This window comes from Oreochromis aureus, linkage group 12 (assembly GCF_013358895.1).
Source record: "Oreochromis aureus strain Israel breed Guangdong linkage group 12, ZZ_aureus, whole genome shotgun sequence".
Lineage (NCBI taxonomy): Eukaryota > Metazoa > Chordata > Actinopteri > Cichliformes > Cichlidae > Oreochromis > Oreochromis aureus.
The window spans coordinates 21,418,613-21,442,411 of NC_052953.1; the positions used below are offsets into that span (position 1 = coordinate 21,418,613).

At 43.0% G+C, this 23,799-nt stretch overlaps 1 protein-coding gene and 1 pseudogene across 1 annotated transcript; both read right to left on the bottom strand.

Moving 5' to 3' along the window:
- Nucleotides 1-1,010: 1,010 nt before the first annotated feature.
- On the bottom strand, nt 1,011-4,708 carry LOC120443019 (cobalamin binding intrinsic factor-like). The gene is made up of 5 exons (XM_039620554.1): nt 4,304-4,708; nt 3,448-3,519; nt 3,161-3,290; nt 2,471-2,586; nt 1,011-2,356 (listed from the first exon to the last, which is right to left on the bottom strand). The coding sequence occupies exons 2-5, from the start codon at nt 3,512-3,514 to the stop codon at nt 2,295-2,297; spliced, it is 375 nt and encodes a 124-aa protein (XP_039476488.1). The 5' UTR covers nt 3,515-3,519; nt 4,304-4,708; the 3' UTR covers nt 1,011-2,294.
- Nucleotides 4,709-5,440: 732 nt separating this feature from the next.
- Nucleotides 5,441-21,888, bottom strand: LOC116332726 (annotated as a pseudogene).
- Nucleotides 21,889-23,799: the final 1,911 nt, after the last annotated feature.

Here is a 23,799-nt window from a genome sequence, read left to right on the forward strand (position 1 = left end):
AACTGATGCCCTCAGGGGTTGGTGCATTGGTGGTTCTTGGTGTCCGGGGCTGGGCGCTCAGGTATGCACCAGCTCACTCCCGGTGGCTACTTGGCGGGGCCTGGTGCCTGTCGCTCGGTCAGGCCTCTTCCGGGGCAAAGGGGGCCCTCGGGCCTCCGGCCTCAGGGCCTGCAACTCGGTTCACTCTGGCACAGCTGGCTGCCGGCAGAGCCGGCGGGCACGCCAGTGCAGCCCCCTCTGGCTTCTGCTCCATGGCTACTGGGTGACCCCCTCGTCTGGGGATCTCTTCAGCCCTTCCCAGGAGGGTGGCACGGATGCCCCTCCGGTGGTACTCCTTGGGCTCTCGCACTCTGGGGCCTCTGGATGTCTGGAGCCCGGATCTCCTCCATGCCTGCTTCATGCCCTGGGGGACGGGGCTATGGCCCTCCACACCCTCTAGCAGACCGTTACATGGGAAACCTTTTGTATACAAGCGCTGATCCACACAGGTGTGCACACGGGTGTTCACTGTTCGTGAGACATAAACTACACCTTTCTTAGCTGCTACTTCAAAGCACATTGTGCGCTGTCTGTCCTGCGTGCTGCACAACAACTTTCAATATTTAGTATTTACTGCTGTTCACACTTAGCTAGATTAACGTGATGGTGTTGTGTTTAGTATGTTGCTTAGTTTTTGTTTGGTTTTTTTTGCTTGTCTTCTCTTCTTTTTCTCTCAACAGGTGATCCAGGAGATTTTTTTTTCTCTTTGTCTTTGTAAGTGCCCTTTCTCACTGTCCCTTTTCCCTTCTGTTTTTTCTTTTCCTTCCTCTCTTTCTTTCTCCCTTTCCTATCCCCCAGTCATGTCTGTCCCATCTGTAACAACTGAAAATAAAATAAATGATAACAACAAAGTTTGATCAAATGGACCAATACGGCAATGCCATGATGATCCATTTGGCAAAATAAATCCATTTGGTATCCTTGTTGGTCTTCAGACAACAATTCTGACGGCTAAAGAACCAAATGGGACAGACAAAAAAAACCCAAAACATCCACATTCTTTCTCTCTTATGGCGCCTAAGTGACGGCTTTGGCTTCCTGTTTTATCTCTGCCTGATGAGATGGGGCAGAAAACCTCTACAGTATGTTCTGTTCTCTTTGTAATCACAAAAGGAACACCATGATTCTACACAAACAGCATTTCTTATAACTCAGCAGTATAATGCATCATAAAACAGTGTAATGATTTCACAATTTTTAATCCAAGGCATAATGTGGCCTATAGCTGTATAATGATTCAACAATTCTTTGATTAGAAGGATAAGGTGGCATAAGATAGTATGATAATCTCACGGCTGTTTCTGGCCTCTGGCCTTATTTTTGACACCCTTGGTCTAGATCTGTCTTTGTCTTAGGATACATAATGGTGGACATGCTAACAACACTTTAAATAAAACTTGTCTAAAAATAAAACAAACCAAGGCTAGAAACATTTTACTTTGACTACAAGTTACATGCTTTATTTAATGCCTGCAGAAGATAACACTAATAATCAGTAACATTTTATTAAACAATAAAAATGCACTAATACAAAAATTATTCAGCAATGAAATTGATCTTATTTTGCCCCTCTCACACCCCTCTAGGAGCCCCAGAAAGCTCAAAAATAGCTTTAATTTCACAGCTGATCTTGAGACCTGCTGTTATCCAGGTGGAGGTCAGCAGCCCAGTCAATCTCAGAAGCCTTTTGACTTGCAAGCTGTTGATAACTTGATTTGCAGGATAAAGAAGCTATTTTGACATGGAGTCAGCAGCTGACCCACCTTGCTGTTTTTGCTGGCCAGCAGTCTCTGGGCAGTCAACTGTATAACCACACCATCCCTTTACAGTAAAACTGAGACCACTTGTAAGCATCAAATAATGGAATTTGAATGTAAAATTATGGCACTCAGGGGCAAGTTGAGAACTACTAATTGCTCTCAAACACAATAAAAGTTGCCATAAAGGCAGTAAATTAAAAAACAGTTCAAGTTGTTGTGTTGTATATGTTTTACTGATTGCTCTTGTGACTGATGGAGTTTTCTATTACTCCAGATTACTACACTGTGGCAGAATTGTAGATTAACGCTGTAATCTTAATTCATAAAGTCTGACAGAAACCCAGTAAAAGAATGTAAGCTAGTGATAGGCTACCGTTTTATGATTAGAAGACTCCCAAGCAAAAAAATGACACAACAAGTCAATTATTAACCTCAACTTGCCAAAGATCAAAGTGTATTGGTTGACCATAAGTAACAATAAGACTTTAGATGGTCTTAAATTTTCGTGTATTTCAGGGTGACGACTTCATTTGCTGTTGGAAGGTAACATCCCATACCTGTAAAAAAAAAATTTAAGTTCAGAGAATATTATATAATACGACAAGTTGGACTGTGTGCAACAAATGTCTGACCTCAGCTTATCTAACACATCGTGAGTTTGGTTCACTCACCAACATCGAGTGGGGTTTTACCACTCAGCAGTTGCCAGTAGTATGATGAATTTCCTGCCAAACCATTTACACTCTGAAGGAATGGTCCATAGTCATCATTTGGTATGTACTGAAAGCTGGAAACATAGGGCATGACTTTTTAAAGAGCAAAATGGACAGTTTTTCATATAACTATGAAATCCTTTTTAACAATGCAAATAGTTTTACTCTCTATGTTTTTTCACAGAACTCTGCATTCAGTTATAAGTTATTATTAATCTCTGGCTCTTTTCCACGGTGCGTCTCTTGTCCTGTCTCCCTCCCCTCACACCCAGCAGGTCACAGCAGATGGGTCCCCCTGAGCCTGGTTCAGCCCGAAGTTCTTCTCTGTTAAAACTGTCGCCAAGTGCTTGCTCATATGGGGCCATGTGAAATATTAATGAAAGGAAGGCATTTCTTAAAGCTGTGATGTGGTTTTTGACTGTGCTGTACATATACAGGTTTCTGTGGTCTACTGTAAGAAAAAAAAGTATGAAGATTTGTTTTGTGTTTTTTTAAGATGTCAACAAACATTACAGGGCACAATTAGTGATCTGAAATTAAAAATTCACACCCAGATATACGGGGTCTCAATTTTAATTAAACATTAAGAGAACAAAAGTAAATGTATGGCTTCTTCTAGTAAGGAAATAGTTGATGTGATGGTCTTACTTGAAGCCTTGGTTTGAGTATTTCAGTCTCGTCAGTCCACCGAAGAGGCTTCCTCTATAAGCAGTAGAAGTGCTGTAGGTCTTAATGTTCTTGGGTGACACATTCACCTGCACTTTGAAGTTAGTGTTACCTTGAGTTGTTAAATAACAAAGGAGGATGAAGTTAGTTTACAGAAGATGAGCAGAAAAACAATAAAGGCGATTAATCTATGTAACTATTCAAGGATTTATTTGCATTTCTTTTTGTTTTTTATTTAGCTCCACAGGAAAAAACCCGCTAAAGCTTACCCTGAGCTGATGTCCCAACAAAAAACAGCAGCAGCAGGACTGCAGAGAGGAGAGCAGGCTTCTTCATTTCAACTGCAGGGCAAAAATTTTGATATGCAAACATGAACACAAACATACGTTGTGGAAAGCGGTTCCTGAACACCATCCCCAAATACAGCATTTATACTGGAAGAAAACCTCTTGGTGTTTTATCATTATTTTTATTTGGTACATAAGTTTATCAAGTCAACTAAAGGTTCACTTGATTGTAGTATTGGTAGAGTATTTGTTCTCACAACCAGTGTTTAGGATGTTGGCATTGATGGGATTGTCAACATCTCCCCTATAGGTCCTAAAAGTGAGGTGTGCAATATTAAGGAAGTTCAACAAAGTTAAGCTTTTCTTGCTTGACAAACCCTAAAGTCTAAGTTGGAGATAAAGAGTATCTCATTAGTGGTCATCAACCTTCCCTGTTTAGTCGGGCTTTCTGCTTCAGACTCTGTGAATGCCCAGGATTTCATGTGTCATATTATCCCTGTGAGTGTAGCCTACTCTAATCAGAGACGATAGCAGATGATAAAATGGTGACAAAAATCTGTAAAAAATATGAAAAATGTAACAGAACCGCACAGAGCAGTAAAATACACATTTTAATTCAAGTAAACTATTTTAATGTTGACCGCTTTGGGTGCTGCCTGTTATTTCTAATATAAAGACTGCATATTAGAACTCTGAAACCTTAGACTGGATAGATTTAAATATTAAAGGTTACTGTGCCTTTGAAAAAAAAGGAGACATGGAAATTGGTTTAGTTTGTCAGGAGGTCAAAGGTAAATTGCTTTAATTTAATATCAGTGATATTTAAAGATATTCTTACCTTTTTCACGTTCTGTTTTCAATAAATGTGTAAGAATGCAGCCGTGGAGGTTGTAACTTTTCAGTTGAACAGTTCCTCCTCCTCAAGTTGAAGCTGAACTACAGATTAGGAACTTTTATACCTCTACGCCACACATAGCATTATACAGAAACAACCAATGATGATACAGAAAACTAACCAAGCCCTATACTTGTGCAATCAAAAAAAGAGAAGCTTAAATCTGTGTTGACTAACCATCGATGTTATTGAATGACAAAAGGTGACCATGTATATTAAATTGCATAGAAGGAGTTTTAATTTGTATAACATTTGCTACATCTGGCATTTTTTCTGCAATCAATTGTTTAATTGCGGGTTCGAATTTGCCGTATGTGTTCCCCCCCCTCTCTCTCTCTCCCGCTGCTTTCCTGTCACAATAAAAGGCCAAAAAATAATGATAATTTAAAAACTTAATGTGCAATTTATTAAGGATTTTCAGGGTGAGAAAATCCTGCGTCCTTGTGTCTGCAAATCCTTTAGAAAGTATAACCTTATATTAAATTGTGATTTAATGAATTGTGTATCCTGTGTATTGCTTGCCTTTATCTTGGTCCTGTGTAAAAAATGTGGAAATTGTTTTACACTGTTTAATAGGAGCACAGAGAATTTTTCACTTTTGCCTTCTTGCTGAGTAGCCATGCAAGTAGGCCAGGAGGGTGACCAAGAAAGCTAATCGTGTTTCCAGGATCTCTGTTTGAATTTACACGTAACTTATGTGTCAGACTTCGGTCTTTGTTTTTCTTTACATAATTGAGCACTTTTATTTCTTGACAGTTAGATGACTGTAATGAAACAATCAAACGGTCATCTCAAATGCATGTGTAAGTTAGGTTGAGAAATGGTAATAATTTGATGTTAAGCTGTATCATTTGGAACATGAATAACACATTGTTGTTACCATTCATACTTCACAAAGTAAGGTGTGCTGCCAACAGAAAGTACATTGTGTGGGTTTGATTCTTTTTCTGGTTTGGTGCGAAACTTCTTAGAAGACTCTTCTATTTCCTTGTTCTACCTGAACCAGTTGTGGCAGATAACTGGCCCGCCCTGAGTTTGTTTTTTTCAGTCTCAGTCTTTCCTCCTGACCTAATTTGTGTGTATTCATTTGTTTTTCGGGTTTGGTGCTGAAATCTCTTATAAGACTATTTTAAGTGTATTCTTCTTTCCTTTTTACTTTAACTTGGAATTGGCTCTCTCTACAGTATAATTTCCTGCTTTTCCAACGCAAAGTGGTGTTTTTGTGTAATCCAGAGCTTTTAGATTACATCTGATTTTGTAGTGTAATCTTCTTGCGCTTTATTCAAAGCACACCCTATTCTGAAACACCAGCTAATTATATTAACAGCATTCATTGTGCCTTTTGAGGTTCACTAGTTTAGCTTAGCTTGTAGCTGATTTGCTAGCAGCGTGGCTTCTTCACCTGTGTTACCTCGGGCAGATCTGTGAATCTGAACTGTAGTAAATGACATAGCGGGATGCGCCGGTGTAATTTTGAAAAGGACCCAAAAGCAGACACTGCAGGAGACGGAGCTGGATTCAACACAGAACGAGCCTTTATTCGGCTGGTGACAGGAGATAAACATGAAAACTATGAAATACTGCGATAACTATGAAGACTGTGAGGAGGACAACGGACAAACTGACAATGAAACCCAAAAAACAGAGTACTTAAATACACATGAGGTGACCAGGGGGAGTGGGAACACATGGGGAAACAGCTGACACACATGAACCTAATGAGGCTACGGGAAAGTCACAATGAACAAGAACACACCAGACCCTTTCAAAATAAAACAGGAAACATGAGGACATGACATGAGCAACATGAAAACATGCAGACAAGAAATACATGAAACCAATGCAGATGACCCAGGATAACATACTAAACTGAACCCAAGGTAAACAAACCAGTAATCCTAACTCAACATTATCTCCTAAAAATGACAAAAGAGGACAAAAGATACAGAAAGCATTAGGTCAGAGACCCAGCCCAGTGACAGTAAAGAGACCTCTTGCTATTTGTTTTGTTCCAAGTTTTGCTCGTAGCTGGTTAACTAGCTTTAACATATAAGTGAGAGCTAGAGAGATCTTGGAAGGCTGTGCCAGCACTACTTTATTCTTTCTGACATGACACAAATCATGATTTAGTACACTTTATTTATCTGAAATAGAGCAAAAGTTCAAACTGTTCTGATAATGCAGGGGTGATGTTTTGACTTATAAAGTGTCTGCTTGTTCTCATTTGTTCTCATCGCATCGAAAACATTAGCTAATGTAGCCTATGTCGCTAGAGATTATTCGCTAATTTTAGCTTTCTGAGTCACTAGTCTGCTTGTGTATCGCGAGTTACCAGCAAAGGAGCTACAGTACTTTTTACTTGTTAAAGATTTCTATTCCTATTCTGTTATCATTGTTAATTACCTATCCTATTACCAACAATGTATACATTACAATCTGATTTATTAAAAATAAAGTATCTTAACTTATTTATTGCACTTATTTATTTCACTTTCCATGTTTCTTTTTTTGCACAGCCATATTTTTTTTCCTGATTTTTCACTCCCTTTCTTCAATTCACTGTTTTTCTATTTTCTTTTTCTCCACTTTCTCCAGTGCTATCATCTGTATTTCTCCCCTTTTTTCTACATTGCTATCTTTCTTCTTCTTTCTACTGTCTTTTCACGTGTAACTCTACGCTGTCAGGGCTGCAGAGTCCCAGTGTTTAGCACCCAGAATGCACAAATTTAATTGGCTGAGTGGCTGAACTTGCATCCAATTTGCCTGTGTTTCTTCAGCCACAGAGCCGCTGGATGTCTGACGGACTAATCCCAAACTCCTTCACTCTACACAGCCATCATACCAGCACACAGAGCAGCAGAGGGCGGGAAACAAGAAGGAAAGAAAGTAGGAAAAAAAGGGAAGAGGATACAAGAGTCAGAACGAACAAGAGTAAGCAGAGAAATTTGGAGTAGTACAGCTAATTTCAGATTTTATAAAAGCCACTGGATATTACAGAGGAATCCAAAAGAGCTAAAGTTTCATAAAGGTGAATAATCCAAGAGGTTCCTGTAGCAAGAAGATACTGTCCAAATCACTGGAGTGGGTTATCTCAACCCCACCTGTTAGCGTAGCGTAGTGTGTTGAGTGTTGTCTCACAGGATGTCATCCCAGGAGCAATGGTTGCAATCTGGAGGAAAAAGAATATGTCATTCAGATTTATTTCATATTTATTAACCTGTGGAAGAGATGTGATAACATGGCCAAAGACTGTTTATGAAGACAGAGGACTGACCATGCATGTGTGTGAGTTTTCCCCAATAAAGGAGTCTCTGAGGACCTGGGTGAGCTTACTGGCTCTGAATGGCGTATGGGGCTTGTTACGACCCAGAGCTCTGATACACTCCTGAAACAACAAGAGAGACATCCTTGGTAAAATTAAAAAAAAAAAAAAAACAAATGGAAAAGTATACATGACATTTCTTTGTTATTTTACAAATCAACAGAAAAACTAAATGAAGAGGTAGCCAACACTTAGGAGTCAGCTACTCAGCTATCCCTTCACTGCATGCAGACCTTCAGGGCTAACAAGCTTTTGTTGATCTCTGCTCCCTCCAGACGAGTCTGCCGGTCAGCGCTCGATGTATCCGCCCCCCTCTCATTGCCCGCAAGATCGATGAGGAGAACTTTCCATGCATCTTCCCTTCCTCCGGAGAATGATCTGGAATACGGCGTGGCTGCGAGGCAGTGGCGTTGGCTGACGTCTGCCCTGATGTTCTTTTGGGGGTGATCAAGATGATGAAGAAGAAGCAGCAGCAGCGAGGGCAAAAATTAATAACTTTAGGAGAAGGAAAAACATCCTCAAAGAACATGAATATTGTGCTAGACGGCGTCTGCATGACAATAAAGCGAGTTTCAGAGTTTTGATCTGATCACTGATCAAATACAAGAACTCAAAGTCTCGAGATTCCTGAAAGTTCCTGCTGTCATACCTGCAGCTGTTTCCCACTTCAATGAGTTTCAGGACATCCTCTGTGCACTTGACCTCCTTCTCCTGCAGCCCCACCACCTGCACTTGCTGTTTCCCATCCTCCAGTACCCTCAGCTTAGCTTTACGATTCAGCAGGTCAAACACCTACAAACACAGTTCTGTCAGCATTAGATACTATACTATATAGACACATCTCCTGGATGCACTGGTACGCATCTTCAAGGTTCAAGGTTCTTTATTTGTCACATGCATAGTTATACAAGTATAACACACAGTGAAATGTATCCTGACACGATCCTCGACATGTGCAAAAACATGGGGGGGGGTAGAGGAATAACATTATAAATATATATATATAGTATATATATTGGGTGAATGTGCTGTAGAAGCAGCAGCAGGTGAATTCTGTACATTAATATGAATAGACATCTGACTATTTTACAGAATGGACAATATAGACATATTTAAAGTTAAAGGAAGTTAAAGGAATTGAGTATCTGGAGGAGAGTCTCAGTCAATTATAGATGATGTGAGATGGCGTGTGTGTGTGGGGGGGGGGTGGTTTAGGGCCCGGATGGCTTGAGGATAAAAGCTCTTCTTGAGTCTCTCTGTCCTTGCCTGGATGATGTGGAACCTTCTACCACATTGTAGAAGTTGGAACAGTTTGTTGCCAGGATGGGACGGGTCCTTCAGTATCTGCGTTGCTCTAGTCCGGCATCCCCTGGTGTAGGTGTCCTGAAGTGGGGGGAGAGCAATCCTGCAGCAGCGTTCTGCTGTACGGATTACTCTCTGGAGAGCTTTTTGGTCCTTCACACAGCTGTTCCCGAACCACGCTGTCATGTTCTGTGTGAGGATACTCTCCACAGCGCCTGTATAGAAGATCCTGAGGATCTTTGGAGAGACCCTGAACTTCCTTAGTTGTCGGAGGTGATACAGGCGCTGCCTAGCCTTCTTGGTCTGGACCTGAATGTGGGCAGCCCATGTCAGGTCTGAGGAGATGTGGACACCAAGATATTTGAAGGACTGCACCCTCTCCACTGGAGCTCCATTGATGAAAATGGGTTTGTAGTCTCTGTGCTGACTCCTTCTGAAGTCCACCACCAGCTCCTTGGTCTTGCTGACGTTCAGCTGGAGGTGGTTGTCCTGGCACCATGATGCCAAATTCTTCACTTCGTCCATGTAGGCCGCCTCATCGCTGTTGGAGATGGCACCCAACACCACTGTGTCGTCAGCAAACTTCACAATGGTACTGGAGCCGTGGGTGGCCACACAGTCCGAAGTGTAGAGGGAGTAGAGCAGTGGCGAGAGGACACACCCTGTGGTGCTCCTGTGTTGATGGTGATGCTGTTGGAGACACACCCACCCACCCTCACCACCTGAGTTCTGCCGGTGAGGAAGTCCAACACCCATGCACACAGGCGGCTGTTGAGTCCCAGGTCCCTCAGCTTTGTGAACAGTCTGCTGGGCACTATTGTGTTAAACGCTGAACTGTAATCAACAAACAGCATTCTCACATAGTTACCCTGTTTCTTGTCCACGTGGCTGAGGGTGGTGTGCAGGACATGGGCGATGGCGTCTTCAGTGGATCTGTTGGGTCGGTAGGCGAACTGGAGCGGATCTGTGGAGTCTGGGATGGAGGAGGAGATGATGTTCTTCAGCAGCCTCTCAAACACCTTCATGACTACCGAGGTCAGCGCAACTGGCGGTGTCGTTCAGGGATGAGGGTTTGCTGTTCTTGGGCACCGGGATGATGGTGGATCTTTTGAAGCATGTGGGGACCACAGACTTCGCCAGGGACTCGTTGAAGATGTAAGTGAACACACCTGCTAGCTGGTCAGCACAGCAGCGCAGCAGACGGCCGGTGATGCCGTCTGGCCCCGCCGCTTTCCTTGTGTTCACTCTCCTCAATGCCGCCGGACGTCATGCTCCATGAAGCTGGTCACCGGTCTCTCGTTGATGACGTCATTGTCCTCGGTAGTCCAGCGGTAGATGGCATTAGCCGCCTGGCTAACCTCGAAGCGGGCGTAGAACTGGTTCAGCTCATTGGTGAATGCAGAGTCGGCGTTGATCGGCGCAGTGTCCCTGGGTTTGTAGTCCGTAATGGTGCATAGTCCGTGCCACATACTCCGTGTGTCGCCCTGGTGGAAGCGGGACTCACACGCTCCCGGTACCGGCGTTTGGCATCTCTCGCGCGCCGCACGCCGTATGATGCCGCTTTGTAGGCGCTCATATCGCCAGTGGCGAGACCCGCGTTGTAGGTGGCGGTCCTGGCGTTTACTGCAGCGCGGATCGATCTGTCCATCCACGGTTTCTGGTTAGGGAATGTGGTGACTCTCGCAGTGGGGATAATCTCCTCCGCTAGCATGTTGATGAAGCTTACTGCTACTTCCGTAAACTCGTTGATGTTGACTGCGCATGCTCTGAACATGTCCCAGTCGACGTCGTCGAGTGCGTCCTGTAGCGTAGCTTCTGATGGGGCAGACCACCGTTTCACCTCCCTTGTGTTTACTTCTTCCCTCCGTATGTTTTGTTTATACTGGGGGATGAGGAAGATGGCGTTGTGGTCAGACTTCCCAAAAGCCGGGTGTGAGATGGCTTTGTAGCCCTGCTTCAGTGATGTATCCTGGGGTCCTCAGGTGTTTCGGGTCTCACAACATCATACACCCTCGTCCAGGCGACCCAGCCGGGGGTGATCAGGCCCCGACTTGCGTACCAGTAGCTACCCACGGATCAGCCCTCTTGATCCACAGCCACCTTGTGGCTTTCTCTGCCGCTTCACTCACAGCCTGGATGGCCCTCTTCTTGGCTACCCCAGCCACGCCCAGCCGGCCTAGGACTTTGCAGAGTGATCGTCCTGCAAAGCCCCTACAACCCACTTCATAGAAAGTCTTCCAGCCCCTTCCCCTGCACTCCTGCACTAGTTCCTGGAACTTTCCTCGTTTCCTTTCATTGGCCTCCTCGATCCGCTCTTCCCAGGGCACTGTGAGTTCCAGCATGATCAGCTGTTTTGAGGCCTCAGAAATAATTATCGTGTCTGGCCGGAGGATGTTTTGCAATGTTCTGAGGGAACTTTAGCTGCTTACCCAGGTCAGCCTGTAGCTGCCAATCAGAGGCTGTGTTGAGGAGGCCAGTTGTTAAATGTGGGCGCACCTGGGGTTTCTCTCCAGCCTTAATGAAAGAAATTGCCTTCCTCGGAGCATGATGATGCTTGCTGGTGCTGATTGCTGAGGCAATCTTTTCAGCAACTACTCTGAGCACCTGGTCGTGCCGCCAACGTTACCAACCATCGGCCAGGGCCCTTGGGCAGTTGCTAAGGAGGTGTTCTAGGGTCCCTCTTCCAGAGCACAGGGGACAGACAGGTGTCTCGCTCTTCCCCCACAGATGGAGGTTTGCTGGGCTTGGCAGAGTGTCGTATACTGCTTGCACTAGGAATCGGATCCGGTGGAAGTCTGCCTGCATGATGTTTGCCCAGGTGACCTTGCGCTGCAAGGTGCTCTCCCACCTTGTCCCACCTTGTCCATGCTCCCTGCTGCTTAAGGCCTACAGCTCTACTTACTCTAAAGGGGGGATTGAAATAAGTTTTAGGATCATGTAATGACATTTATTTTGGGGTTTGTTGATAATTTAGATATGGTAGCACTGAGGCAGAAATTGTTATTTTTAAAGAAAGGATTAAAATGAACTGAATTCGGTTTAGAAGATAAATTGCTGGTGTTCATAAGAAGTTGTACACCAAACTTAAAGGGAAACTGTGGGAATAATAATAATAACGGGGAAGATTAGTGAAGATTTTACGAGTAGAAAATGTGTGATTCCTTTTGACGTTTAGAATAAGTTGTTATAATGTAGGCTTTAGAAACAGATATTAAATAGATTTATTTCTAGGGTAGAGGAGAGCTTTTTATGAGGATGTTAAAAGTGTCACTGACCCAAATGAATAGCATTGAAGATTATATACATAGAAATGATTTTATACACATTGCATTTTGTGCCTTTAAAGGAGTTGTGGCTCAGAAAGTCGTCTCTTGAGGGTTAAAAACTTTTGGTTAGCGTTAATGATTAGCCAATCTACTGTGAGAATGACCTGGGTTATTGAAGGATTGCACACGCTTACAGACATATGGAGTTCTTAACACACATGACAGTATTGATTTGAGGCCAAGGGCCTGAAATTCCTTTAGCTTTTATCTGAATTTGAGTTGGCCCAATAACAAGTGACAGAAAAAAGGAACTGAATAGGAGTTTGCTTGTAACTAAACTTTGTGACATGTAAAAGATTGAGAGAACACATGCAGCTCTAAATTAGTCTTATTATATGAATACAGTTACAGAATATTGAATGCTTGTTGAAGTGCCCAAGTTTTTTTTGTTTAAAACAGAAGCAAAGGGAGAAAGCTTATATATTTTGGTTAAGTCTGATAAAGTATAAATTAGAATGTATCATTACATTAAGAGCAGCAAAATGAAATAAAATGTTATACCAAGAATCGAAATAACACAGGAACTGTGAGTTTTTAAAATGGAGTTGGGGTTAACACATAGAAGTTGTTTTAGGGAACTTTTAGCTATGATGAAATTTATTGAGGAGTAATTAATTATGTGCTTACACTTAGTTGATTAAAGTGGTTGTTTTTTCTTTGATCCTTTAGTAGAATAGGCGCTTATAATGATTTTCTTGTGATTTTCTTGTGATAGGTGGCTTTAGATGAGAGTTAAGGCACTTGCAGCAGCGACAGTTTTGTGCACAGGATGTTGATGATCAGATAAGGGAGCAACAGGAAGCACATGCAGAGACGTGAGAGCAGCGCTTTAAGAGTTTTACAAATGATGAGTAATGTTGGATAATATATAGAGGTTCATGTTTTGAGTAATATTAGGTTGAATCAGGTTTGAATAAAGAGAACAATCGATGGACATAAGGTAGGGAAGCCGTAGTAGGGAGAAAGTGTTTTCTATCCTTTACAGGAGTAGATTTCCACAAGAGAGGGACCCAGAAAAGGGACAGACCACTGGAGATTCACAAGTGTAAGGGGTCTCTCACCGGGTATGAGTGGGCCGAGGAGTGACACAAGAAAACGGTGTGGTGACGTCTCTGAAAGAGACGTCAAGAGAGGGAGTGTCAGGAGGAGTAAAGTGTTATGCTGCTATTATTTGCTGCTATTTTTATGATCATTATTACTATTCCATTAATTATTAATATTGATACTGCATTTAGATGTTTAAACATATTGGCACCCAATTAAGCTTTTATTACAGGTCCAGTAAGAACCACTTTAAACTGTTGAGTTGAATCTATAATTTTAAAGGCTTTTGAATGTTTTTATATTCTTACACTGAAGTCTTCAGTGGGTGAGAAACTGAGTTGCAGGCTGACAGGAAACGGCATGCTTTGCAAAAGTGAAACCAAAAGCAGAGTCTGAGTGCAAGTACTGTGAGTAGGTTATGAATCTGTAGTATCTTTTATGTATCTATATCTTTGGATTAAGCTTTTAATAGAGGTTTTTGATTAAAACATTTATTCAGTAGATTACATATATAGTTCCAGTTAGGTTATTACATGTAAGGATGAGCCTCTGGTCTGGTGAAAGGTCAGAAGTGCAAAGGGTGAGATGAGAGAGCATTTAAGGACGAGACACACATGCACACACATAGTTTCAGTTGTGTACGTGCTGGCCTTCTGTCTGGTGGAAAGGTTACAAGGTTTAGCTGATGAAGTGAAGGGTAAAATAAAGGGCAGCAGAACCTGACACCCACATACACACACATATTAGATAGACTCATTGATATAGGTAAGAGTTTAATCATGTTTTGCTTGCAACTGCAAAATTGTGCCTGCCTATGTGAAAGTTTGTGCAGAACGTGTGCCTGATGTTCCAGACAGATAAGCGAGCGTCCGGGGACAACAGGAAGACACCTGGCTTCGACGCGAAGACAATGTTCTTTTAAACTATGTTAAAAGTTGTCGACAGAACATTTGTGGTTTTGGATTGACGTATGCTGTATTGTGTCTGAGAGGGGGGGGAGCAGTATCACCCCAACCCTATAAAGCCTTGGTTTTGACTATTGTAAGACAGTTCAACACTGAATCTGCACAGTGTTGGACTCCACATGTGTATTCATTAAAATGTCGTCTAATTGCACCCGGCAGGATCAGTGGTCATTATTTTGGATTCCTCCCTCAATTTCTGAACCCCAACACTCCTCCTCCACACCTGCTCGGACCTCTTCCTGGAGTAGCTGGTGTCTCTCCTTTCCCTGTGCCCTGCTGACCTGGGCCTTTGGGAAGTACCCCAAGCCTGCTCCCCCTGTTGCTAAGACCCCCACCAGTGTTTTCTGCCTTAGGCGTGACTCTGCCACCTCAACTGCTTTCTCAGCCTTCCACTTTCTTCCTGTCCTTACCTCAATACCTGCTGATGCCACCTTGCAGTCTTTAGAATCTCTGTACTGTAGGGCTTCTCGTGTGCGAGCCACCTTGAACTCTTCTGTGAGGCCACTGAAGGGTAACTGCAAGCTGTTGCTTGCCCCATACAAGGCAGCGCTGGTGAGACTGCGGGGAAGTCCCAGCCACTTACGAAGAAAGCCACTGATCTTCCTTTCCAGGGATTCCACAGTAGTTATTGGAACTGTATAGACAAGCAAGGGCCACAGGATTCGGGGCAGGATGGAATGCTGGTAGATCCAGGCTTTAAATCTTCCAGGCAGGCCGGACTTATCCACCTTAATGAGCCACGCTCCCAGCTCCTCATTTGCCTTCTGAATGGCAGTAGAGTCTTTCAGGCTGGAGTCAAAGAGTTTCCCCAAGCTCTTGACTGGTTGTTCTGTTATGGATGGAATAATGGTTCCTGAGATTGAGAACCGGAACTTGTCTGTCACCTTGCCCTTCTTCAGTACCATCGATCTTGACTTGGAAGGTTTAAAACTCATCCTTGCCCATGAGATGAGTCTCTCAAGACCTTGCAAGATCCACCTACACCCTGGGACTGATGATGTTGTAATGGTGAGGTCATCCATAAAGGCTCTGATAGGGGGCTGACGAACACCTGACCTTGTTAGCGGCCCTCTGCACTCCACCTCCGCAGCCTTTACCACCATGTTCATTGCAAGGGCAAAGAGCGTGACTGAGATGGTACAGCCTGTTATTATACCTTTCCCGAGGCGGTGCCAGCCTGAAGTAACTGCCCCAGAAGTGACCCTAAGCCTGAAATTGGCGTAATAGTCCAGGATCAGGTCCTTGATCTTGCTGGGGACATGGTGGAGGTGTAAAGCATGCTCAACCAGTTTGTGTGGAATCGACCCATATGCATTAGTCAGGTCCAGCCACAATACAGCTAGGTCGCCTCTGTTCTCATGGGCTTCTCTTATAAGGTGTGTAACTACACCAGTGTGCTCTAGGCAACCAGGAACTCCTGGGATCCCCCCCTTCTGAACTGATGGATCAATGTAATTGTTTCTAAGGAGAAACTCGGTCAATCTCTGGGAGACAACGCTAAAAAACACTTTACCCTCCATGCTCAATAGCGAGATGCTCCGAAACTGGTTTATGTTTTTCGAGTCCTCCTCTTTGGGAATCCAGACTCCCTCTGCGTACCTCCACTGATCAGCGACTCTCCCTCTCCACCATATCACCTTTAAGATCTTCCACAGGTGGCGAAGCAGCTCTGGGCAGCGCTTATAAACAAGGTACGGTACGCCACTGGGACCTGGGGAGGATGCTGAGCGGGCTGCCTTGATGACCTCACACACCTCCTTCAAACTTGGCTCCGTCAACTTGAACTCTACTGATGGTGGGGCAGGGTTGATGAGAGCTTTGTTTGGTCCCAAGTCTTGTTCCCTCAGTGGGTCACTCATGGTCTCATGAAGGAAGTTATTCACCTCCTCTGCTGAGCACTCCAACTGGCCGCTTCGCTTAACCCCAAGCAATTGTTTGGAAAAGCGAAAGGGATCAGCAATAAAAGCTGCACGTTTCCTGGCTCTCTCTCTTCCCCGCCTCCTGTGCCATTCTGCTCTACGGAGGGTAATCAGCTTCTTCCGCAAGATGTTATGCAGTTCCTCTAAAGCTTGCTTCTCCTCCGCATCAGCGTTCTTAAACTGCTTCTTAAGGCTCCTAAGCTCCTGGCGCAGTCGATGAATCTTCATGGCCCTGCGGTTCATGGTGTAAGGGGTCTTGTTGTTACACTTCTCAGTCAGGCCAAACCTTTCTGAGGCGTAGCTGACTATGATGGTGGTCATTGTTTTAAGCCTGCTGTCAGCATCTCTTTTGGCCACAGCTTGTATGATGTTGGAAACATCCTCATCAAACTTCTGCCACTCGCTCCGGCTGCTGGCTGGGGGCCACTTAATCCGCTGTTGTGGAACTACACTGCTTGGATTGGAAGAGTCCGGTGCGTGGAGGGACTGGGCTCTGTGGGGTGCCTCCGGGCCGGGCTCCTCCTGCGTCTCACCAGGTTCAGGACCTGTGCGTTGCACCTCACTCTCCCGCTCCAAACATTTCATTCTAGCCTGATGGACCTTTAGGCCGCGCTGGTTCTTACACAGCTTGCCGCAGATACATGTCTTACTCATAGTCCTTTCCATTGCGTTGGTCGTTAACCTTGAGTCCGTCCGATTGGAGACCTCATCCTCCCCCCCTCTCGGGATCTCCTGGGGGTATCTTTCTGTAGGGCTTTCCGTAGCTTTTTGGGGTGCTTTCTCACGAAAACTGCAGACCGGGATGCTAGCCCACCCTGCCCCTAGAGCCGTCTTTCCGAGCTGTCATCTGTCTCTCCAGTGGTCACCAAACTTTTCTTGGTTGTCACCTAGTCTCTTCCTAGGCGTCACTGGCTCAGCCAGAGTTTAACTATAAAGACACTTTCAATTTTCAATTCAATTTTATTTATATAGCGCCAAATCACAACAAAAGTCGCCTCAAGGCGCTTTATATTGTACAGTAGATAGCACAATAATAAATACAGAGAAAAACCCAACAATCATATGACCCCCTATGAGCAAGCACTTTGGCGACAGTGGGAAGGAAAAACTCCCTTTTAACAGGAAGAAACCTCCGGCAGAACCAGGCTCAGGGAGGGGCGGCCATCTGCTGCGACCGGTTGGGGTGAAAGAAGGAAAACAGGATGAAAGACATGCTGTGGAAGAGAGACAGAGATTAATAACAGATATGATTCGATGCAGAGAGGTCTATTAGCACATAGTGAGTGAGAAAGGTGACTGGAAGGAAAAACTCAATGCATCATGGGAATCCCGGCAGCCTACGTCTATAGCAGCATAACTAAGGGAGGATTCAGGGTCACCTGGTCCAGCCCTAACTATATGCTTTAGCAAAAGGAAAGTTTTAAGCCTAATCTTGAAAGTAGAGATGGTGTCTGTGTCTCCGAATCCAAACTGGAAGTTGGTTCCACAGAAGAGGGGCCTGAAAACTGAAGGCTCTGCCTCCCATTCTACTTTTAAATACTCTAGGAACAACAAGTAGGCCTGCAGTGCAAGAGCGAAGTGCTCTAATAGGGTGATATGTGTACTACAAGGTCATTAAGATAAGATGGGGCCTGATTATTTAAGACCTTGTATGTGAGGAGCAGGATTTTGAATTCAATTCTGGATTTAACAGGAAGCCAATGAAGGAAGCCAAAACAGGAGAAATATGCTCTCTCTTTCTAGTCCCTGTCAGTACCCTTGCTGCAGCATTTTGGATTAGCTGAAGGCTTTTCAGCGAGTTTTAGGACATCCTGATAATAAAGAATTACAGTAGTCCAGCCTGGAAGTAATAAATGCATGAACTAGTTTTTCAGCATCACTCTGAGACAGGATATTTCTAATTTTAGAGATGTTGCGCAAATGGAAGAAAGCAGTCTTACATATTTGTTTAATATGTGCGTTGAAGGACATGTCCTGGTCAAAAATAACTCCAAGGTTCCTCACAGCATTACTGGAGGCCAAGGTAATGCCATCCAGAGTAAGAATCTCCTTAGATACCATATTTCTAAGATTTTCAGGGCCGAGTACAATAACCTCAGTTTTATCTGAATTAAGAAGCAGAAAGTTAGCGGCCATCCAGGTCTTTATGTCTTTAAGACATTCCTGCAGTTTAACTAATTGGTGTGTGTTACCTGGCTTCATGGATAGATAGAGCTGCGTGTCATCTGCATAGCAGTGAAAATTTATGCTATGTCTTCTAATGATGCTGCCTAAGGGAAGCATGTATAATGTAAATAGAATTGGTCCTAGCACTGAACCCTGTGGAACTCCATAATTGACCTTAGTGTGTGAAGAGGACTCTCCATTTACTTGTACAAATTGGAGTCTATTAGATAGATATGATACAAACCACTGCAGTGCAGTACCTGTAATACCTACAGCATGTTCTAATCGCTCTAATAGGATATTATGGTCAACAGTATCAAACGCAGCACTGAGGTCTAGCAGGACAAGCACAGAGATGAGTCCACTGTCAGAGGCCATAAGAAGATCATTTGTAACCTTCACTAAAGCTGTTTCTGTGCTGTGATGAGCTCTGAAACCTGACTGAAACTCTTCAAATCTCCTGGATGCACTGGTATGCATCTTCAGTGATGTATCCTAAGATAAAAACTGTCCTTAAGAAAAAAATAAGAAGGAAAAAAATGATCACACATCACTTGCCTTCCCACTGTAGATTTCAAAGAAAGCTGCGTACACTTGTAGATCTAACTTTTTGTAGCTGGGTTTCTTCAACATGAGAAATACATCCCGAGCTGCATAAAAACACATGAGAGATCGAATTCCAAAACAGATCCAACTTATCCTTCAGTCAACAAAGAGCTACATCTGATGTGCTTACCAGCTAATGCATAAATTCCTTTAGAGCAGTCTTGTTTTTTCCCAGAGAAATCACCACCCATAGTCTGTGACACAATGAAAAAATAAATATATACAAGTTCAAATGTATTTTATACACAAATTATATATGATGCACTCCAACTACAAGGATAAAAGCCTTCTGTTTTCTTAAAGGCACATTAATTGTAACTCACATGTGTTTTTCCACTGCCTGTCTGTCCGTAGGCAAAGCAGGTGGCCATGCCTCTCTCAAAAATGGTTTCCACAAGAGGTCTGGCTGTGAACCTGCAGGAGAAGACAAAACACAGTCATGCTCTACTCCCTCCCTGAATTTATACAGAAAATATTAACAATTCATTCATCTAATTTTGTTTGTTAGTCACCTTTCTTCTGACTAAAGGAATTATATTAACATGTAAAAAAACAGATTTCAGTTTTTTATTATCTATGAATTTGCAACTTGAAATTGTCAAACTGTGGCTATTATTTGAATTAGTTTGGTTTAGTAACAATGCAAATAGATAAACAGTCTTTTGTAGTATGTTTCTAAATGATTTAAAAAAAAACAAAAAAACGATCACAATCAACACATTTTGGTCCAATTCCGCTGGCCGAGCGGCCAGGTCGCACCCCTCAATGAGTGTGGCTGCGCTGATCCAGGGTTTCCTCCCCCTAGCTGATAATTTGTGGCAAAACACTGACTTGTTCATTTGTAGTTTGTGCATCAGAAACCGTTCAACAATTTTTTTTTTCCAGACATAGCTGTCTGCAAACATCTCTCAAAACTAAGCTAAGACAAATACCGCAAATACTGGAAAGTCTGGTTGTTCTTGATTGTGCGCCATTGCTTGGCAGAGATTCTCCGCCTGTGTCTTTGGTAGGCTTATCGTGTGCTGCATCACATAATCTGAATCTGACTTGAAATTGAATAAATCTAACAGCTCAGATGTCGCTTCGGGTCACAAACCTGTAAACCATCTCGTTTGTGGTGCTGTCGTCAAAGGCGTAGTCAAAACGGAAGGTCTGGTTCTCCAGGTAGCGGGTCAGGTCCACTTTTTGTTTAGGTTCATGAACCATCACCACATCCTTACTGGGAATGGTGATCACATCCAAATCCTTCATGGACAACTCTAAAACACAGCAGAGGCGACACTTTCAAATACAACAATATAAAAAAGTACTTAGCACGTAGCATGAGGCGAAACTCATCAAAGACCTCACTTTTTTTGTTGAGTGGACGTTTCCTCACACAAACGCATATTCTGTGCTCTTCAATCTGGGCAGTGCAATGAGAAGGACATTTATTAAACTTTGGATGAAGGTCAATTCTTACCGATCAGGAGCGAAGAAGAATTTTCACCAGGTCTGCTGTGGTCAGGGGCCGGCAGTCTAGACTGGCTCGGAAATCTCGGATCATGTACATGATCTCATAGTTGGGGATGGTGGTGTCCACCTCCTGAAGGACAGAGACAGACAACATGACAATTATTCTCATGTCAAATAGATACTCACTTCAATGTAATCAACTCTATGGCAAGAAGAAAAAAAAAAAAAGAACATCATCAGTGTACCTGAGCTCTTTTCTCCCTGAGCTCCTGCTGCTGAAGCCGGCGTCTTTCTCTTTTCTCTTGAGGTTTTTCCACCTCCTTCATGCAGTTTGACTTCCTTCGTGCTGCCATTTAGAAAAGAAAAACAATAATTCTCCCACCTTTCACATCATGTATCAACAGCTTTCTCTTCCTCTTTCATCTAAACACAATATGTCACTTCTACTACTTTCCCAGCGTCTTCTATCAGCTTTCCTTTCTGTTGGCCTTTATTTAAACAGCAGAGAAACCTTGGGCTGGCTCCAACAAAGCAGAGCAGTGATACAGCTACTACACACCAGGATGTAGCGGCTGGCACACAGTGTCTCCCGCAAAACATTAGCTGCTTGCTCTACATAACCAACAAAAGGCCTTTTGCAGCACTGTGTTTCAAAACCTGTTTGTTTTTTTTGGTTTTTTTTATTTGTGTCCTCAAACACAACAGGACATATGACTAGGGTTGCAAAATTCCCGGAATTTTCAAAGATGGAAACTTTCCATGGGAATAAACGGGAATTAACGGGAATTTATGGGAATATACTGGGAATTTTCAAAATTGAAGGTTGGCTCTTCTTAGGGAACTTAAATATAGTTGAGCAAAGTATATTTTAGCATAATATTGACAAAAACAAACAAATGCAATTCAATTACACTTGAATATCCATGCCATTCCTTAATCACATGTACAGAGCACATGCTTGCAGCATGGCAATTGAGACCACCTACAGGCACTGTGCATGCCTCCATCACATGTACACATGGACCACACTTTTGAGCCTGAAGAACAAAGAGTATTGAAGGCACACATTTGAGCCTGTGGACTTAACAAGTGAGGTAAGTTTTGATGATATGGGAAAATATATTCATTAAATGTTTAAATTGTGAATATCACATAAAATGTATTAATCTGGTAGATAGCAATCTGATAAGACGCTAAATAAAATGCTAGCATCTGTTAGATGCTAAATAAGCCATAGCTAGTATAACATAAAGAAGATGCTAGCTTTCTCATTTGGCTGTTTTGTTTTGAAGATGATTCAGAGATGGGTCGGTCGCGAACGAAATGGCTCTTAGAGCCGGTTCTTTGACGTGAAAGACGCGAGCCGGCTCCTCATCGCGAGCCGTGGTTTTTTTTTTCTTTCTCTCACCCTCTCCCTCTCTCTCTCTCGCACTTTTTTCCGCTTTACTCCGCACGCGAGCCCAGTGTTGCCAACTCCTCAGTGAGGAAAATCGCTATTGGCTGTCCTAAAAATCGCTAGAAGTCGCCAAATGACGTCATCGCCTAATTTGCATAATTGGTCATGCTAATGTAATTGTAACTTACGTTGTCAAAGGAGCTTGCAAAGAAAAGCGTCTGGACTTCTTTAAGTTGCTTGAAGACGTTTCACCTCTCATCTGAGAAGCTTCTTCAGTTCTAAGGTCAATGGAACTTAGACGCAATGGAAAAGCGTTTTCTTTGCAAGCTCCTTTGACTACGATGACCTGGATGACTGAGAGTAAGAACCTTCACAGACATGTAACTTACGTTGTTGGAGAGAGAAATAACATCGTGGAAGAGACATAAAGTGAGTAAAAAATACCATAAATGCATTTACTACAAACTACAAATTAAATTTCTTTTAGCAATTATGTTTTTTTAATGTCACAATTCCAACCCTGCACCTTTATCCGGGCTTGGACCGGCAAAAGTGACCCGAAATAGGCACTCTGGTGGAGTTACTTTCTTTGTGTGTGTGTGTGTGTGTGTGTTTATAAGTAGTTTTAAACCTTGTGATCCACAAAACAGCATAACAGTTAAAGAAGAACTGACTGCGTTACAGTCAGTGCGGGAGCAGCGGCTTCGCTCATGCGCGATTCATTTGCAGTTTGGACACATAGGTGTGAACATCTACTACCCTGATAGCAGCAGCGCGAGGACTATCCTTCGCCTGTGAGTGCTTTGGCACGGGCGAGGTGAGGTGCCCACGGCAGCACCTGCTGCTTGTTGAGAGTAGGAGCGATACGGGCTTTCACGTCAAAAAGTCGTCATAAATAAGTCTCCAATAACACCAGAAAAAGTCGCCAGATTTGTCGCTAGTCGCTTTTTAGAAAAAAAAAGTCGCTAAGGGGTCTGAAAACTCGCTAAATATAGCAACAAAGTCGCTAAGTTGGCAACACTGCGCGAGCCTTGTGCTTTACCCTGGGATGAGGGGGGAGGGGCCGTAGTTACACTCAGCAGCACAGGAACAGAACAGGAGGGAGAGACAGAGAAAGAGAGCCAGGGACAACAACTTCACATTAGAATCAGAAATCAGAATCAGAAAGGGTTTTATTGCCAAATGTTGAGCAGGTTTACAATATTAGGAAATTGCTGCGGTACTTAGTGCAAACATACTGTTATACTACTCTTAAATAGACATAAAAATAAGAATTAAAAGTGCTAAGAGGATAGATATGTACATGAGTGCAGGTGGTGATCAGTGCCAAACATGGAATGATGCAGTTAGAAAGGTATAGTAATCATCCACAACTATTTTCAGTTGCACATGATAAAGGATTCAGAAAGTTTATTCATGCAGGTCCATATAAAAGAGAATATGCATCTTCTTTTTGTTTTCATATTTTAATTTATATTTAATTGTGTTGTGGTTTGCAGTGTTTTGTGTTGTTGCACAAAGGAAAAAGCTGAAAATTTAAATAGTTAAAAGTTGAAATGTGAATAGTTGGTTTTTGTATTACATGATTTATTTATTACATTTTATGTGGAATAAATAAAAGTATATTTACGGTGGCCCTACAGACAAAGCACGTACAAACTTCAAAACACATACGAATTCTGAAGCACGTACAAACTCCGAAACACGTAAAAACTCCAAAACACGTAAAAACTCCGAAGCACGTACAAACTCTGAAGCACGTACAAAATCTGAAGCACGTACAAACTCTGAAGCACGTACAAACTCCAAAACACGTAAAAACTCCATAGCACATACAAACTCTGAAGCACATACAAACTTCAAAACACATACAAACTCTGAAGCACGTACAAACTCCGAAACACGTAAAAACTCCAAAACACGTAAAAACTCCGAAGC